At 36.8% G+C, this 20,018-nt stretch overlaps 1 protein-coding gene across 4 annotated transcripts in view; it reads left to right on the top strand.

The window, feature by feature from the left end:
- The window catches only part of LOC145973441 (uncharacterized), a 197,897-nt gene extending 179,057 nt beyond the window's left edge, over window positions 1-18,840 (top strand). For all 4 annotated transcript variants that reach the window (XM_083102819.1, XM_083102818.1, XM_083102820.1 and 1 more), the window contains 2 exons: window positions 5,023-5,085; window positions 12,838-18,840. In XM_083102819.1, the coding sequence (XP_082958945.1) occupies window positions 5,023-5,085; window positions 12,838-12,926 (152 nt within the window). In that variant the 3' untranslated portion in view covers window positions 12,927-18,840. The remainder of the gene's footprint in view (window positions 1-5,022; window positions 5,086-12,837) is intronic.
- The last annotated feature ends 1,178 nt before the right edge of the window (window positions 18,841-20,018 follow it).

Raw genomic sequence — 20,018 nt, 5'->3', positions numbered from 1 at the left:
ACAATTAAGCAAGGTACAACATTGACATGGAACAAAGACACATTTTCCGAGAAAAATTTCTTTCATTTCATTTTGCACTTTTAAAAAATTTTCAATTGTTAAAAATCACGATTCGCATGCAAATTATCAATATTTCGATCCGCGTCAAAGAAACGTAGATAGACGACAGACTTTAAATTATTCGGGAACCTGTTTTCCAATCTGTGCATTCGTATATTTATTGCGTTATTCCTCGAGAAGAAAACGGTGCGACTCGCAAGCGTATTCGGTTTACGAGACCCGAGTATCTTCCGATGTATCGCGAAGGCGACTTGGACTTCCAAGAGTCCGCCGCATGCGTCCTATAAATAGAATAAATTTTAAGGGCATCCCACGCGTCGCGCGCGACAGCTGCCGCAGCTCGACCGTGATATCGAGGAGTTCGCCGTCGTGCATCTACCATAGATACACGTAACACGTGCGTAACGCGTGCGTGTCTACGCACCGTGCAAAGTACAGTTACGTTGCAAGAGTAATTTAAAAAAAAAAAAAGAAATATGTCAGTGGTTTATCCCCCTTCTTTATACATTATCCGAAATGTTTGGAATTTTTCCGATTTTTTTATTACAACATATACACAGAAAAAAGGACATTCTTGTTTTGAAAATATATTTAGTTTTAACATGGAAATCGTGAAATGAGATTATATTGCGTTAATTAAAGAAAAATATAATTGCTTACTTGAATGAAGCCATTTTATATAGTTCAATCGAGAAAAATATATTCTTATGATTTAAGATTTAATTTTCTTGAATGGAAAAGAAACAATGTTAGATAAAAAATAACATTTTTAAATCAAAGGTTATAATTTTCTTAAAATAGAATTAAATAATTATATATTCTTGAGGTGACAATTACAATATTGAAATAAGACTATAATATTGTTGAAATTTAAAATTATTAAATTCTTCTAAGAAGATTATAAATTGTATATACGAAATAATGAAGGCGTTAATTTAAGTATATAAATTTTGATTTGACATTTATTTTTTTCCTGTGCAGCTGCAATTTATCCAAATCGAATATCATTTTGAAAAAAATATCAATTATATTTAGTAAATGTCATTTTTTTAACGTGGACTGTTTTACATTTCGCGTTCAGATTCATCTTGTTCGACGAAATTCCTTCGCGTGGAGCTCCACTCCAGCTAGATTTAATCAAAAATGATTACGCGAAGGATCAACTTTGTCTCGAGTCTCCGGCTTGGGATGTCGTGTCTTCGTAAATGTCATGTCTTTCCTGCAATCTTTAGCAGCGGGCCCGAAATGTAGGGTTTGCGCGCGCGGTTTTCCTCCGCGAGTCCGGAAATTACGGCTGAGCAGTGCTGTTTTATTCATAAGATGCTCCTAAGGCGTACGAGGGAATCGATATACACACGCCGCGTACGTATGTACTTGAAAAGGTTACATAAAATTTATCCGTTTGATACGGCAGCCCCGCGTATGCCGATCCTATTTGATTATCGTATATTAAATTTCGCTCGGACGCAGAGAGAAGGAGAGTGCACTAGTGAGTAAGTCACTGGAATTCTCTGAACGCCAGCTGGCCCCAACATGTTGCGGAAACGGACCCCCGCTTATCCTCGAAGGCCTTAATCCTTCGATATCCCTCGACGAACTTTCGGAAAGTGGGGAATTCCTTTGAGTTCGCTATACCCTCCTCAAATTCCTCTCCCTCCTTTCTAACTATTCCTCTCTACAAGAATTGCATGACGTAAATATCAAAACTACAGCTAAATACCTGTAAAATTAATATAATTATTTATTAAAAAGAAAATGACTGGCAATGTTCAAAAAGACCATCAATTTATTTCTCCTCGATTACAAATAGCAAAGCTCGACAGCTGTGTTTGATTTTGCGAAATCCGCTTTATGATTGTGATTCGAATGGTGGAATATTATATTGATGAAAAATATAATACATAAAAAATATATATTACTTTTCATCAAGATCGGTGGCTCGAAAACGGTATTCCGACGATTGCGCTTTGTTGAAGAGTGTGCATGTAGGCTGGGCCGAGGACTTATTGATTTATTCAGAGGGTGAACACAACCACCATTACCATTCCCGCCCTCTCCTTCCCCCTTTCTCCTGTCCCTTCTTCCACCCTGACAACCAACGTTGGGAGGCACGCGCGTCATTGTCCTCGACCACTCTCACTATCTCCAACCCCCGACGAGGCAGCCTTGCGAAATTGCAGCTGATGCCGTTCCTCCAACAAGTTGTCGGGGAACTATCCCGTCACGCCTGGCCAATCGCATGTCCGGTAGCGTGTATAATGCAGAAAAAGGAACAATTTGTGTCGGCCGGAAAGTTTGCGAAGCCGCAAATTCGCAAAAAAGAGAGAGAGGGAGGTGTTAATCGGCAGCGTTACATGTAAAATATTATGCAATAGAAAAAAATTGTATCTTTCACTTACGAGAGATTAATAACGGTGGAAAAGAAATTTCGCATCCTGGAAAGGTCTTCACAGAGTTCGTATCAATTGAATTTGTTAATCGCGATCCTCGTGTCACGAGGACAGAGGCAATTGTCATCTCTGCGAACCGACCTTCGCCGCGACCTTGACGGATCTACGCATGCCTCGCGTTTCTAATCTCTCCTATCGGTGAATGTTCCGTATTCTAAATATGGCAAGCAAGTTACGTTTCGACGAGTCCAATCTGCCTTTTGGGATTTGTTAATTTGACTTGTATGAACTGATATTAAAATTTACACACGCACGATTTTTTCATGAAGACACGAGTCATCTTTTTGCCAAAGAAATGTACAATTACAAATATTTATTGAAAAAATTGGCTCTTTTTTAATATGTCATTTAAATATGCGACATGTGGAAATATTTTATATCTGTCGTATGCGTGAATTACACAGTTTTTATTTTTCTATATTAATGTGCTGCTTTTTCCAATATTTTTGTTTGGGATATAAAAAATATTTTTATACAGTCTGGCTCTTTTTTCCTATTGCAAGTAGATATTTTTTAGAAATACAATATCTCGACTCAAACAACAATAAATAAAATAAAGCCGAGAAATACCAGGTCGATGAACTCGGTGCATTCGAGTCGGCAACGAGAAATGTCGGGGTAGAATCGGTAGGGACTGAAAAGGTCACGCTTTCGTGTAGGTTAGGGCTCTTTAAGGACATATACAGTCTAACTGGTATACTCCGAACGGCAATCGCATTCCACGACCAGTTTACTAGTTGTCGTTTATTATTCCCCAAGTATGGACCATCCCTCTTTTTCTAATATCCTTCTCCTCCTCTTTCGCCCTCCTGTGTTGATGTTATCGTCGCTCTTTCGTCATTCTTTTGACGTATATACTTTATTCGGTCTCGTCTGCGAACCGAAAAACTCGCACAAAGAAAAACGTGTTCTACTTGCACCCCCGGAATACATTCCAACCCCGCGGATTGAAATATTTTCGACCAAACAATAAACGCAACCTGCACTGCAAAAGACAATGGAACAAGAAAGCGTATTTAAAACGCAAATAAGTTGCAAATCGCGAAGAGAAGCAGCCAAGAAAGCGTGAACATTAAGATTCCTTTACAATTTTTAATTACAAAATTACCGATTGCGAATTACAAATAATTGTAGAACAATTCGCCCTTTTAATTATATGACTTATTAGATTTAAAAAAGACACACAAAAATAGTCTTAAATTTTTTTTAATGATAGTCGCGGAGATTATAACGTGTCTTGACTATGCGAATATGATTATTCCCGAGGCATCGATCGAAGGAGCTAAGACGAGTGACATGGAGACGCGAGCTTCTTTCTTGCCTCGTGGATTTCATTTCCTGACCGAGTTTACACGACGGATTTATCAAGCCGGCGGAAAACGACCGTGCTTATCGATCCCGGGTCGTACTTTTCGCTTTCTTAATAATCGATCTTCCGTATCACCTCCATGACGCTTTATCAACGTCTATTCGCTGTAAGAATTTAAGATGAAAAATGAGATATCCCTTCTTGCTTGGCGAGTAGACATACTTAAATGTCAAATTGCAGCAAAACTGGATATTGCATGTGTTCCTTTAGATTTTGTTATAAATAGCCAAAGAAAAATAATAATTAAATTCGCGTGCTTTACACAGAAGCAATTTTTAAAAATATTAAATATTATAATTTAAAAATATTAATTTAAATATTTAATAAGTATATATTATATAAATATTATATATAAATATTATGTAATTTAAAAATATTAATTTAAATATTTAATAAGTATATATTATATAAATATTTAAATATTTGATAAATGTGTATTAAAGATATTTTTGTATACATATACAGATTTATAGAAAGTTTTCCAAAAATATATAACATAACATTTTATATTTTATTCTAAAATTTCAATATCTCTTTCTGCAACTATATTTCCTCTGTTTTTCCGTGCACATCCATTACGTTCTAGAATCTGCTTCGCGATGAAAGCCGGGGGTACCGCCTGCTGCGAATAAAACAACCGCTCCATTCCGAATAATTGGCCTAATGCATTATTGCTCCTTATCTTCTCGACCGAGTCATCTGACCGAGCCGTCAGATATGCGCTCGTTGGGGATCGCATACATTTCAATGCGCTATTACGCATTTACGCTCTTACCTCTTCGATTACCGCGTGTTTCATAACTGAACGCGCCCTCACTTTATACGGGGGGACTTTGCATGCCGTATATTCCCCTCAATCTGCTCGATTGTCGCCTTTCATGCATTTTTAAACGTTTCTTATGCATTTAACTAATTAGCAATTGAATATCTTCTTGTGTTTATTTATACAAACTTTTATAAATATTCAAATAAGGGAATTTGGTAAAATTCCACTTGTAATGATGTAATAGTATCTGTAGCTATGTTTGATAGATGAGTTCATGTATCCTTAAAAAATTAATATATTTTCCCTATACACATGTTCTGTATATTATCTTGCGTTTTTATCCTGTCATAATTTCGAATTATTCTTTGCTGTTGCAGGAAGCGGCAGCAAAGACGGGAAGAGCAACAAGGACAACAACTCACCCTCTGGTCCTTATGCCGGTAAGTTGGACAGTAACTTTTTTCACGTGTATTTTAAATAGTTTAGGTATAAAGAATTTCAATTTTTCTCTATTTAAAATTTTTATTTTCGTAACTATATTTTTTTTTTGTGTGCTAAAAAGCTTCATAATCCTACTCTGAAGTCTCATTTTTTGAACAAAATACAAATCTAGATATGAGAAATCTGTGTAAAATATAATCTATTTGAAAAAAGATATAAAGAATTATGTTAATAATTCGGATAAATGTTGTGTTTCTTAGGAAATAAAAATTTTAGAAAATATTAATTAAAATATAAATTTTAGGAAATAAAATTTCTTCCTTCTTTGCGATTCACTTGCAAGATACCGATGTGTTTGTTAAGAGGTCAAAGAATGGTAGCGAGACGTGCAGCGCGTCGCGTGCGAGAAAATAAGTTCTCCCTCCGTTTTATTTCGGTCGCGAATCCTCGTGTGGGCAATATTTCGGCTGCTTCTTACTTGCCAGCTTCCTTTCTCTCTCTCTTCGACGGTGGAACCCGACTCGAAAATAGCCGAGAGCGTGTGTGTCAGCCCCCTGGAAATGAAATCCCACGGCGTCGCCCGTAAAAACAATGTGTCGAGCCGCGAACTTGACAGCCGCGATCATTCTAATGAACTCGTCTCGTGGAACACAACGACGATCGTCATCCGATGACGATGATCCGCCGAGAGGAGATCGGCTACGCGACGCTATTAACAGCATCGCCGCACGAGTCACGTTGATTCTAGTCTAGCATGCGTTTCGCTCCACATATGGCATGTAGCAAGGAATAGTCTAATCTTCATGAGAAAGAAAGAGAAAGAGAGATAACGTATATAGTTTAGATAACAAAAAATAAAAGAAAAGAATAATTATTTCTTATGGTTTAATAAAAAAAAAACATTTAAAAAATGATTATTTCTCACAGTTGTTTTCATACTTGACAATTTTGATTTTGAAAATTCTGTCAGATTACAATTTTGGAAAAGTTTTGTAAAAAGGACTATTTATCGACATATTGAGATGTGCTAGAAAAATGATTATTCGATTCGAGAAATAAGTATGTAATAAAAATTATTAAATTTCGAAATAAATTATAAATATCAAGATTAATAAGATTTTCAACCAGGAATCAAACGCATTGATGCAAGATGTGACCAATAAATGCATAATATTAACAAAAATCCAAGAATGGCTAAATTTTGCTATTTATTATATTGATTTTACTAGCTTGATTTAATTTTGACCAATACTTTTGACTTGAAAAATCCTTACATTTGAATAAATAATTGATAATTCGTTAAATTGTGGACAGTCATCGCATTTAAATACAATAATAGAAATCCAAAGAATTATCTTCTAACTTATCTTTTTTAGGAAAATAGAAATAATTCTATTATAATTCTAATTATTTGGTAAATTCAAGAGGATACATTTCATAATTAAAAAATTACCTAGCATATTTACAGACAAATTGAAAAATGTAAAAATGTCTATTTCGCACACAAGTCCATATCCAATCTATTATACATAAAGAAGAAATTACGCTCCCTCTCTCTTCCTCTCTGTTTATCGATCGACATAATCGTATACTTTCTTATATTCCGTCCGTAACCGAATTTAGTGCGTATCGCGGCACGGAACGACTATAGGATCGTGGGTTCCAAAATATCGCGGTCCTCTCTTGCGTGCTCGCTCCTCCGTCTTCTCCGTCGAGTGAATTCAACGCGTCTATTAATATTCGCTGGTTATTTTCGGAAACGGGTGCTCATCGAGTAGGAAGGCCTGCTTTTTAATGTGCATAGAGTTACACATCCGTGCATCCTTAGGGACATTCCTGGGAGCACGCGATCGATCGCGAATGATCGCTCGAGTCAAGTTGCTCGCTTTAAGCACGTTGTTCTTACTCGTACGTATCTTTCCCTTATTTTATAATTTTTTCATTCAAGAAAGAATAATTTTTCTCTCATTTATATGTATAATATTTTTCAACAGTCGAGCGCCGATAAAGAGAATTAATGTATTTCTCCTGTACTTGACATATCTTATCGTCGATAAGCCGCGATAACTCGACAACTAAATTTACGATATATTATTTATTTGCGTGAATTATAAATCGTTCAACGCGAATTTTCCATCAACTTGAAATTCGATGACTGTACTTTTTAAAATCTTGAGAAATTTTTTTCAATAATTTCGTACGCTTGGACGATGCATAAATGCTAGGATTTTCAAGTAAGATAATATTAATAGCTTGACCGGCTTGGATCGTGTCCAATAATAACAAATTTATCCTGCATACTAACTATGCGACTAGATACTTGCAAGGATTAGATGATTATTGTCGCGAAAATAATTTTAGATAAAATTTCATTAAATTACAAAAATATTTATATTTATATTTTAAAATATATTGAAATAAAGAGAAATAATATTTGAAAAAAAGACAAATAATTATCTCTAAGATCCAGAAAAAAATTAGGAAATTTCTGAGACATACTAATGTTGTAAGATTGAACTCTAAATCGTTAATGATAAATTTAGAAAAAGAAGACACATGTATTTGAATCCAACAATAATCGCTATTGATAATCCTGACATCCTGCAAATCCGGAAATCATTTTTAAAATTTTCTTTATATTATATCTTGATTAAGGAAAATCGATAAGTTTCTTCATAGTGATTTTTATATATTATTTAGAGACGGGAAGAAAAGGGTGGGGTAATTACAATTATTTATATTATAATTCAAGGTCTGAAACTAATCATTTCTTCTTAAAATTGAGTACATCAATTTATCTCCAACACTATAATATAGCCTCGTAATTTTATGAAACGGAATTCCGAGGATCTTCCCGCTGCTCCATCAGCTGACGGCCACGCGAGAATGGCTTCACGAGTGGGTGAAGCACGAGACTACCCGTCGAGGGTTTAATGAACCCCAAGGTTCGATGTCCCTTCGAAGGAATCGACCATGGGCAAGGAAAAGCGAGCGATCGGTAGAGACAGGTGCGGGATAGAAAGAGAGAGAGCACGCACGACACAAACGCGGGATGCTGCGCGCGGGAGATCGGACACACCCAAGAGAGTCTGCGTCTCCACGTCCTATAGGTATACACTATCGGTATTGATCGCACGCACCGGCTCTCCTCCACGGCAGGGCCATCTTCCTTCCTTCCTTTCATCCCTCGGCCGTTCATTGGCCCACCGCGCTGACACATCACACACATATATACGCAAGTGCATATATTTTCTCTCTCTCTTTTTCTCTTTCTCTTCTTCTCGACATGACCCTTTGTGACCTCGATCGTAGGTCAATCACTGTTTCAACTTCCGGAATATTCAGGTAGAGACTCGAGGAAATTTCCGCATCAAACTTGATTATCTGATTTTCAAACCGGGATAACGTCGTTATACGCGATCTTTGCGTAGGATAGACGAAGCGAGCTAGGAAATCTCTTAGTATCTCGGATTTAGCGCTAAGCTCGAGCAAGTTCCGGCGCGTTAGTGAAATGAAACATGGCGAAGATTCGCGTTTGCAAAATCATAATCACGAGTGCAATGAAGAATTAACGTGTTCCATCAATTATGCTACATGAACGTAAAAAGCGATCTTCGACGTTTATCGAATTTGCTGTTACAGCTGGAAAAGTATTGATTTGCGAAGCGGGGATAACGTTTTGCCGTCCTGTAAGAACAGCTCAAATTAATTTGCCCATAGTTCTCTATAGTCTTCTATACAAACCCAGTAGAAACAAGACATCTAAATTTTCTTTCTAATCGGAACGTATAAAAAAATGAGAAATTTATGCAACTGTTAAATATGATAAATACAACTTCTTTCTTTTGATTTGTCATTTTCCCAAAATTAGCATAAAAACATCGATATTTTTATGATTAAAACTAAACTTCTCTTTTATTCGGAGAGAAATTATTGTTAAAACATCTTAAATAGATTACTCTAAAATTAGATTAGATAGATTACTCTAAAATTAGTTAGATTACTCTAAAAAAAAAAACGTATATTGTTATCACTAAAGCCTTCGTCCCTCACTTATATTCTCTTTTGCGATAACATACTTAAATATCGAAAATATGAGTGCTTATATATCTTGTTTATTAGCGAGCGAGACCTGTACGTCAACCGAATCCACGCAATTAATTAACACGCGGCGAGCAGCCGACACGTCTAGGTCTATGCACGGACGTTACCTTGACACATTATCGTATCGTTCAAAGTCATGGCCAATCGAAGACATGTAGTTGGCTTGCGTGCCGCGTGTTCTCCAGAAAGAAAGCCAAACGATACATTTTATATGCGATCTCGATGCCTATCACCGCGAGAAATGTGTGTACGTAACTGTAATCGCGACACACGATGTCTCGAGTAATTGCATTGGAATTCGCCGATGAGCGTATTTTTTCTTTTTAATGAAAATAAATTAAACAGAAATTTGATAAAAATAATATCGAAGAGAGAGACAAATATATTTTCATCGATTAATAACAAATATATTTCATCTGTGAGAAATTCTTAGTACGAAATCCACAAAATTTGCATGGGAAAAGAGCCGAGCGTCACGATGTCCGGCAACAGGCGTCGCATTAATAATGACATAGTTCCTCTTAATCCGATGGTCATTGTTATGCGACTGGCAAGAGGATCATCTCAGAATCCTCTTCTTGACTGCTTAACATATGGCGCAGTTCGCAGTTGAAATCCGTTGATATTCGCGTGTCTGTGTGCGATGTTAGTGGCGCCTTTCACACGACTGCAACCGCGAATCATCATCTTATCTTTACTTAGGATATTTTTATATTTCATTAATTGGACTCCTTTTGAGCAATTTTATTTTTCGGCGTGATATACAATATAATACTTGCTGGAATAAAAGTTTTATAGGATGCCATTATTACTATTTTTCATAGAGAAATTTGATTACTTCCGTAGAAGAAGCAAAATTTGAATTAATCAAATTTGATTAATCAATAAGTTTGAATTAATTAATAAGAATTTATGCGAATGTGAAACAATATTATAATACTATGAATAAAGTGTTCGAACTCATAAAACTCTTACTGTAACTTAAATAATTCTATAATATTTTTACACTCTAAACGCAAACCGAATAACAGAAACTATCTTTTCCAGACAAGTAAAATACTCATTTTTAAATACTAAAGAAACCGCAAAGCATGACGTTACTCTGTTACATTGAATGATAAAAGTAGACTTTGATTTACTTGAATGGAGAATAAAAGTAGCTCTACTGTTTTTCTTTCCCCTTCTCATGTTGTTCAAATTTTTAAAATAAACGATAAAAAACGGCTCGAAATATGAATAGTAAATTCATCGGTATCATTATCACACTTGTTAAGGAATATATTCCATTGAATGTTTCTTGTAGATCGATTCTTAAAAAATTCCCGCGAAATATCTCGCACGTGACAGCATCGATTTATCCTGATGTTATTCTCGGCACGAAGATGTGAATCATATTTTTTGTCGCGCTTTGAGAGGACGACGTCTCTCTCGAGTAACTTGAAATCGATAAAGCTAAAGTGCCACATCGATTACGACTGCATTTGTTTTTTTCTTTTTTAGAGAAGCGAGCGAGTAATTAATTAACCGCTCTGCGACGCAACAAGGAAAAATTCGTCCATTGCAATAGTTCATTAAGGATTAGATAAATCGATTTCAAAGAGGCAAATATAGATTCACGACCGACTGTCAGAGAGACGGATGGGAGGTAGATCGATGTTCATTCGCGGGTCACATTTTCGGATCTTTGATGTGAATAGAATCTGAGATGGAAGTGGATCGCCTCTTCTATTCCTCTTGGTCCTTTGTCTCCTTAATGAGCAGCCTCACGATAACTTTGGGCACGCGTATCGATTCTTAAGACATAATCATGCGATCGTTTTGCTCGCTCGGCTGATTATGATTTCGAGAGAAATGGCAGAAAAGATTCCTGGAGAATCTTCTCATTACGAGGATTGTTGATCAACTAAGCTTTGTCGCAGATTAATTTCGTACCAACGGAAGATGGTTCGCAGCAAATTCCGATTTAGATTTGCGATATCTCAGATATTAATTTTTCTCCTATATTAATTATTCGTTATCTCATACTCTCTTCATCCGGTCTTTCTCCTTCAAATCAGTCGTTTCTTTCTCTGTCTCTTTATTATTATTTTTCTTTTCAAATAATATCGTATATGTATACCAATGATATAAAAATCTGCTTGTATCTTGCTCCCATAATTTTTACAGGTTTTTAGGCTTAAAAACAACGTCATTTCTGATATGTTTCATCTATTTACTCTTTGCTTCTTTCCTCTTGTTTATATTTATACTGCCATTGTGCTTAATAAAATTATTAATAATTTATAATAATAATAATTTTAATAATAAATAAAATTAATTATTAAAAGTTGGTTGAATTAATAATTGATATTACGAAGAGAGATAATGGGACATGATCGGTGGAATATAATATGCAAAAATCAATACGAGATTTCACGCACGTCGCGATGTTTAAAATCGACGTGATGCTTTCTCTCACGATTTTCGCCCGATGATTGATACATCAACGAATTGATCGTCAGTCGTGTAAGACGCCGTGTGTTTTCCGATGTGTTCGTTCGGTAATGAAACCGCGATGCAAGCTTTCAAGCGGACGTGCTTCTCACCGGCTGCAACGCGAACGTGATCGATCGATGATGGAATCCGCTCACCGCTTCCGATTTCAGCGATTTCTACCTCGTAGACATCCATCCAGGCAAATAACCGATAACCATAGCCTAAAGCCTTTTTTTATTTTTGCATATTTTTTCAATGCATTAACGGATCGCGAAAATCGAACACGCTGGTCTGTAATAAGTGCATCCATTAGATGCATATCAACAAGCTCCTTATCTGTCAAAAAAAGAAATATATATTTTTTATTTACATATACGCATACAGAGTGTTTCAAAATCGAATGTCCTTTTAATAGCTTCTTAGATTCTTTGAACAATTTGAAAAATCAATTTTTCTCTAATAAGTTTCCCATTTTCCCATCATATATTTTTCTAGCTAAGCCTTAAATTAAAATTCTCTAAATTCCATCTGAATTTAATCGAAAAATATCAGTTTGTTAATCTCTTGGCTCTGTAAATTTATTTTGTGAAAAGCCCTTCTTTTTTAACCATTCATTTTTTTTTTATTTTTACTACAGAAAGATTGTCTGCAAATTAGTTAGAGAATCTACTTATTAAAAATATATTTTTCTAGCTAAGCTTTAAATTAAAATTCTATAAATTCCACCTGAATTTATCGAAAAATATCAGTTTGTTAATCTTTTGACTCTATTAAATTTATTTCGTGAAAAACCCTTCTTTTTCAATCATTCATTCTTTTTATTTTCACTACGGAAAGATTGTCTTTAAATTAGTTAGAGAATTTATTTATTAAAAGAACATCCCTGATGGTTTTGAAATACTTTTTTATACTTTTTCTTCAACAACAATTCTCAAAAAGAAGATGATACAGCCTTATTCCCAAAATGTGTACATGATGCTGCTACAAATGGGCTGCCAGGTGCCTTATAAATGGCCAGACCGCAATCCCTGATGTATCCATTTAAGTTCGGCAAGTGCGATACGCGTGCGGTTCGACGTGAATCATGGATTTAACACCTGCGGCCCTCGGACAAATGAGAGACCGGTAGTAAATCCTCGAATCCCCTCGCGGGGGAAACGCTTCTGTTTCAGGCACGGACAGCAACGACGCGCCCAAGAAGAAGGGTTTCTTCAAGGGCTTTTGGAAGAGGTCGCGCCACTACTCCCTGGAGAACCAATAGCCCAGGTGCGCGAGGGTGACGAGCCACCATCATCAGCGGAACAGGCAGCTGCGGCAGCAGCGGCAGCGGAGCATCGCCACCACGACGACCCTCGCGAACAATCCCTGCTGCTGCATCGTCCAGTAACCCCGATTTACACGTGTATCGACCGCGACCCTCATCCTTCCCCCTCCCCAACTGGATGTTGTCCTCTCGCGTGCACGCTCTCGACACGATGCCGCTCTATTCGCGCGCGCAAGTCCGGTTAATTACATTTATTTTTTCGCATGAATCGATCCCTGAATCGACCGATTTACTAAGATGATGCCCTTTATGATTTTGTATTTTCTTCAAGTTTATTAAGCACCAATTTGCGCAAAAGATCGTTTTTAAAGAATTATATCATCTTTCCTTTATATATAAATTAGAATGACATAATTGATTATATTTGCTCTCAACAGTATTAAAACGAAAGACGCTTTTCCCCGTCTAATCCTGCCGGAGGACCAACCAACGTGATTTTTCAGGTTCGCCGCAAAAGGGTGAGTCTTTGCGTGTCATTCGGTTTCGCTTTCGTAATTTCATTTTTCTTTCTTCATATATTTTGCAATAAATTAATCGAAAGTACAGAGAGGAAATTGTTGGGCAATTTTCCAATAGTTTCAGAACTCTTCCGCACAAGGTACTAAACTTTGTTGATATTACATTATTAATCGCGCGATGTCGGCTCGCTTTCGCGGGAGAACGTGTCACGGTCTACAGAGCTGGAACGCGAGAGTCCCGGATCGAAATGCTTCTTCACGGTGTCTTCGTCATGCTGCCTGTCACGCCGCGTTGAGTTCTCTCGCCACGTGTTATCACAAGCCTAAAGTGATTTGCGAATCGCGTACGGACGTGACTCTCGCTAATCGACGAAAGTCGGGAGATGGAATACGTTCCTTTCTAAATGAGCACGACATGTAGCAGCCACGCCTAATTAATTTGTTTTTTTCGACTAAATTATCTTCTTGCTATCATTAATTTCTACAAAAAAAGAATCTTAATTTTTTTCTAACGTATGTAATTTTTTCGTAAACATCACGTACACAGTTGATGTGTTGTGGAAGAGAATATGAATTGCTAATCGTTACGTTGTTTAGCTTTTATTAGCCTATTTAAGTTGCCGTGATTAGAGTCATTAACATAGAAATTGTTTAATTTTGTTAATAAAGCAAGTTTCTCTCTCGAAAAAGAAGAGTCTGATTTTCAAACGAACACTTTTTTTACGTAGTGCTGCTTCAGTTTTCGACGCGATGATAGATCGAACGCTTTTTTCTATCGCTGCGATAAGTATTCTTTGTCGATCGGCGAGGTCACGTGCTTTCAGTTTGAATCTTTCCCCCATCCTCCTTTTATAATCGAGAAATAACGCACGCCGCGCGCGTTGTAGAAATGAGAAACGATAAAACAGAGTAATAAAATAATAAACGATTCAATATACAGAGTATTCGAATATATATATTTGAATATACTCAAACCTATTATTATATTATGCGTGCGAAATGAGAGGAGTATAAGAGCGAGAGAGTGCGTGAAAGAGAGAAAGAAAGCGAGAGAAGCGGGCGCGAGTGAAAGATAAAAGAGAATATCACACCGCGCATTATTATTGATTACGATTGTAAGTTTATAGAATCATTAACACGTTGTAACGTTATTATTAATGGAACGATCACCCACTGCATACATATACAAGCGGCACAATACACACATACATACATACATGCATATATACACATCCCGAGATACGCGTTAACGATAATAAAAATAATACTATTGATTAACATTATTACCGATAATATATGATTAACTGAGATTAATAGCTGATAATGTAACGAAGAAAGACGATGATGATGATAACTAGAATCGCATGTATTTAATAGAATTTTTAAGTCAATGTGTCGCGTTCATCCCCCCGGATATCTGACAAAGACGACCGGCAAGAAACTACAATCGGAAATCGGTCGAATGCCAAAGATTGTCCCGTGGTGTGTCGAGCTCGAAGAAACTGTAGGAGAGGAAACTGTCGACGAACCTTTCAGCCAGCGCGTCCTCTCGTACACATTATAAAATTTATTATAAATTTGTAAATTATATTTTCTATCTCTTTCTTTCTTCATATATTTTGGCGACTTCGATGTTTATATTCGAGACGGTTGGAAATGAAAACAAAAAAATTCGCGTATCATGTCGATCGAATGCGAACGAAACTATCCATTTTTCTTTGAAATAACAGTATTCGATGTATAGAATACTTCAGAAAGAGAAAAAATATCCCACAGAGGCAATAGGATTATATTTATTATTATGAACTTTCTCCGAATGAAAAATGATATTTCGCTTTAGCGGAATGCGTTAATTTCTCTGCGGAGGATCCTCCTGCCTTTCTGACATTCTCGCCAAATGTTGGACAAATTTTTTGAGACGTTTGAGAGAAATATAATTTATCTTATTAAACGTATCCTACTTTCTTTTCACATTTATTTCACTCTAGAGTTCGTCAAACTCCGCCAATAGATGACCGCTAAACTGTTCATTCTTCCTCTCTATTCGTCGTGTCATCGATAACGACTTGTATCCCGTTAATAGAGGGAAAGAAGCGAGATAATAATTGCATGACGGTGCGTTTTGGAAAAAATCCCGGTTAATCGCGAAATTTTCGAAACGGTACGCTACGGCGAGGTTCCTCGATCGGCAATGGACAATGGGCATTCACGGAGCGTCCGTCACAGCAAGGTACAAATTGTTGGCTAAAACTTTGTCGTTCATCCGTCGACGTTACCGATAAGTCTAAAGGTAATCTAGATAAGCGTAAGTTGCGGAGCAACGATTAAGTTAACGATTTTGCGCGCTGCTTTCATTATGTCTCCGTTTCCGTCTCATCACTGTTGCGTCTCGCAGATCAGATCAGGTCAGGTTAAATCTTGACAATTAGAAAGCATCGTCGGATGTTAGGGATGAGAATTTAATCTGGCCAATTTCTATATCTGAATAAATTCTTTAATTAAATCAGAGTTTTATTATTTTTAATTAAATAATCGATTCGATACCTGAATAGTTATAGAAATAAAAATATAAAATTTTATAGAAAGACAGATGTAACATGTAAAAGAATGACACTCTCCAATCTTTCTTGTAAATCTTTTAAAAATTTAATCTTGGTACAAAATGAAAATAAAAAAATCAATCAATGAACGAAGTAGATGCATGGATTTGTCTCATTTTTTTAATTCAGTTTTGTGATGTTTGTAATTTCTTCTCGTGTCAAGATTAGCCAAGAGGGTAATACACTCCATTAATGCAACGTGTACGTAATAAAATCGTCGCAGACGTAAAAATACGTCTCCCCATCATCCGCAGATGAGATCCGGTGTCATCTGCGAGACGCTGCTCGACGACTTCGTATTGAAGTCACGTAATCACGAAATCAACGAGATTACGTTTGAGATATGATTGCCAACGAGAGATTGCAGCGAACTGTCTTCGAATGCGAGCTGCGATCTATCGATCTCGCGAGAGAATCCGTTCTCCAAAAGAAATGCGGCTTTTCTTTCAAAATAATTTCGCAAATTTTCGAATCAACTTTACCTCGCACTCTTTTCTTGCTATTTAATATTTTCACAAATAAGTATCCTCGCGATGGAATCGCAGATCGCAGTCTCCCGTGGATGACAAGACGAGAGATCTAGCAAACGAATCGCAATGCGATGATTAATATTGCTATCGAAATAATCGTTTCGCTTTCACTATTAGACGACTGTCACGATCCTCGTGGTTGTTTCACGTGACGTCACGTCACGAAGACGATGGGTGAGCTCGGAAACGCCGGGATGAATCGCGGCGAAGAGATAAAGAAAGAGAGACCCGTCTTTTTCCACGAGCGTAGATATAAAATCGATGGACGAGACGAACCGAACCACCGCGTCAAGATCCTTCGAAAGGAGGAAGAGAATCCCACAGGCTCGGAATAAATAGAAGTAGTAGCTAAGCACCAAACCGCATGCCTTATACGCGAGGATCCGCGCGCCGACACTATCCCGAAGGAACGCGATCTCCCTCCATAATCGATTAAAGTATGTGTATATTATTTTATATTTATATATTTTATTTTTTATATATTGTATATTTTTTTTATTATTATTACATATAATAATTTATATACATGTATATATAAATATATATATATATTAATATATACCCAGCAAACACCAATTAACATTTACATAATTGTTAGTTGTAATTTCCCACTCAACAATATAATTGTTACATGTTATGTAACTGTTACATAACAGTTATATAACTGTTATTTAACAATTATATAACTGTTGTTTGTTTGCCGAGTATTATATATATGTATATTTATGTATGTGTGTATATTGCAATACGTAGTTACATCTTGTAATATTGTAAACTCGATATTAATAGCTGAAAATAAAAGCCGCATATGGAATTTCAACCACGACTGTACACGATCTTTTATCGATCATGAGCAAGAAAAATGGAAGAATTTAGAAATCGATATTTTGTTTCTTCTCACCCGCACTCCATGTGCGTGGAATACGTTTCTCTCCCTTCGAAGGGCCAAGAACCGAAGCCACGGCGTCGGCGCGCGGATCGCAAGATACACTACCTGATCCGTGTGTTACAAAGCGACCCGGCGAAAGTAACTCCAACTCGGATCGTGTTGCGCCTCGACAATCCTTCGCCGGTTTCATCGAACGAGGCCTCTCTCCCGGAAGCTTCGCACGGATCTTCTCATCGGGAAGAACCCGACACGGAAGATCGCACCGAGATGCAATGTTACATCCGCTCAAATTGGGGAGACCTTCGCACGCGTCCTCGTTATGTTATACAAATTTTGAAATTCCACACACGTACATACACACGCATACGTTCATATAAACAGATACACACGTTTGCGCGATAAGGAAAAGTCTATAAATATATATAAATATATATAATATATTGTATTATACGTGCTCTCGTAACTTATCTCGCCTACATTACTTAGATTACGATGTAACTCTATGTAAAATTACATTACGTACGACGCACATCTATCGCGCTACAAGTTAGTGTTTAATTATGATGTTACGCCCACGTGTGTGTTCGATCGGGCGCTCTCTTCCCTCGCCGGCGAACGAAATTCCGTCGAAGAGAAAACGAGAGGTCTCGCGATATCGATCGGAAATTAAGGAAGAAACGTCACGCGAAAATTTCCATTTTCTTTTTTTTTCAGAAAACGCGAGAGAGATATTTGAAATATATATATAAAGATATTCCCATCGTCATTCATTCCATCTTTCGTTCTACAGGCGAAATGGAAGCTTCAGAGAGACGCGGTAAAAATACCCGAAATATTGGACATTTTCGACACGAGGATGCTTTCCGATATTCGAGTTCGGATAGTGGATCTCTGGCGAGGATCCGCGTCTCGTAAGGTCGGGAAACTTACGGGATTACGGGTCTCGCTCCGAGTCTGGATGGTCCGACAGGTGGAGGAGTAACGGGACGGAATAAACGGCCGGTTCGTCAAGGATCTAGTACAAAATCGTAGGATACGCTTTACGTTATTTCGAGGAAGGGAGGGGGGCGACTGCGAGATAAAGGATCTCTCTCGGATACGCGAGACACCGGCACGAGATCGGAGCGCCCGACAGAGCATCACGGCGTCGACGCCGACGAAATAACTGCCCCGATGAATTTGTATGAGCCGAGGTTTATCGGAATTATTATCTCCCGCCTCTCCTCGCCCCGAGAGGGAAGCGGGACATAGAAAATATATCGACATTTTTAGACTAAAAAAAAAATAAAACCAACGATGTGGTGTATTTATTTGCGCACGACACGACAACGGATATATTCGAATATTGTTGCCAATAAATTTATTACGATCGGATTTGTCACCTTAGTACTCTGCTTGTGTTCACATTCATTTCGATGACCGATAATGTGCGTTCGTTGGATGCGAAATCGCATAACGGGACACGTAATTAACGTATACGTCGAGAGATAATTCAGGGACACGATCTCGACACATCGACGTAAAAATAATGATTCTGGATTAATTGGTTTGTATCTTGCTTCACAGACTCTTAAAATAGAGGGAGATATTTAAAAATATTGATTTCAGAGACGTTTAAAAATAAAGATAAAATGAACATTTTGAAATATCTCTCTAAAATACTATAAGATAAATATGTTATAAAATAAAGATTTTTAAATATCTCTAAAATGCCGAAGTGTGTGTTACTTTAAATATACCGATGTGACGTTACAACATGACGCGATGAATCGCGAGCAAGGTAGAATCAACGTCTTAAAATGAGAAACAAAATGGCACATAAACGTGCGACTGATCCCTAATCCTTTCCCGTTTGTTCGAAAAATATTATACGAGATTTAACGACTGTCTATAAAATAATATCATATCATTGTTAATTCTCGACATTTAAAAATCGAACAGTGTTAAAGCTTTAGATATAGAGATATCTGATAAAATTACAACTTCTTTGCACGATTTTTGCGATCATCTCTCTTATATCTGTCTCAAATAAAATTGTCCTCGAGTCTCGGATATTTTATTTATAGCAACATTGCTATTTATGAAGAGGAAGGAAACGATGTAGCCAAGATCTACTTACGATCTCTCGGTGAACCGCCGTTTCGCGCGGAAATGCGGCAGTCCTTCGCGGAAATGCCCGCCGCAATTTCCGTCGATAAAATAACAGCGAAGATATTTCTTGAAAGGTCACAAGATACTTATCCCCGCCTAGAAACAGTTCGGGGATACTTATTAAATTTCTATTTCGCGCGAGCAAATTTTTTCCATTTTCTGTGTATTTTACTCTATAAATATTATATATCTCGTAATAATTTTATATGTAATATATATTAATAATAATACATATTGTTTATAATATATATTAAATAATATATATTAATATAATGTATTGAATGATATTTATTATCAAAAGAAAAAATCTAATATTTATAAATAATAATGCTATTAATTTGTTAGTAATTATGGAAAATTTCTTTAAAGAATACAAAGTATAAATGTTTGTAAGAAAAAAA

This window comes from Camponotus vicinus, unplaced genomic scaffold (genome assembly GCF_025532165.1).
Source record: "Camponotus vicinus isolate PSW18456_S1 unplaced genomic scaffold, iyCamVici1.0 SCAF_6, whole genome shotgun sequence".
NCBI lineage: Eukaryota > Metazoa > Arthropoda > Insecta > Hymenoptera > Formicidae > Camponotus > Camponotus vicinus.
Note: the sequence above shows the minus strand (reverse complement) of the source record. Positions and strands in the feature narration are given on the sequence as shown.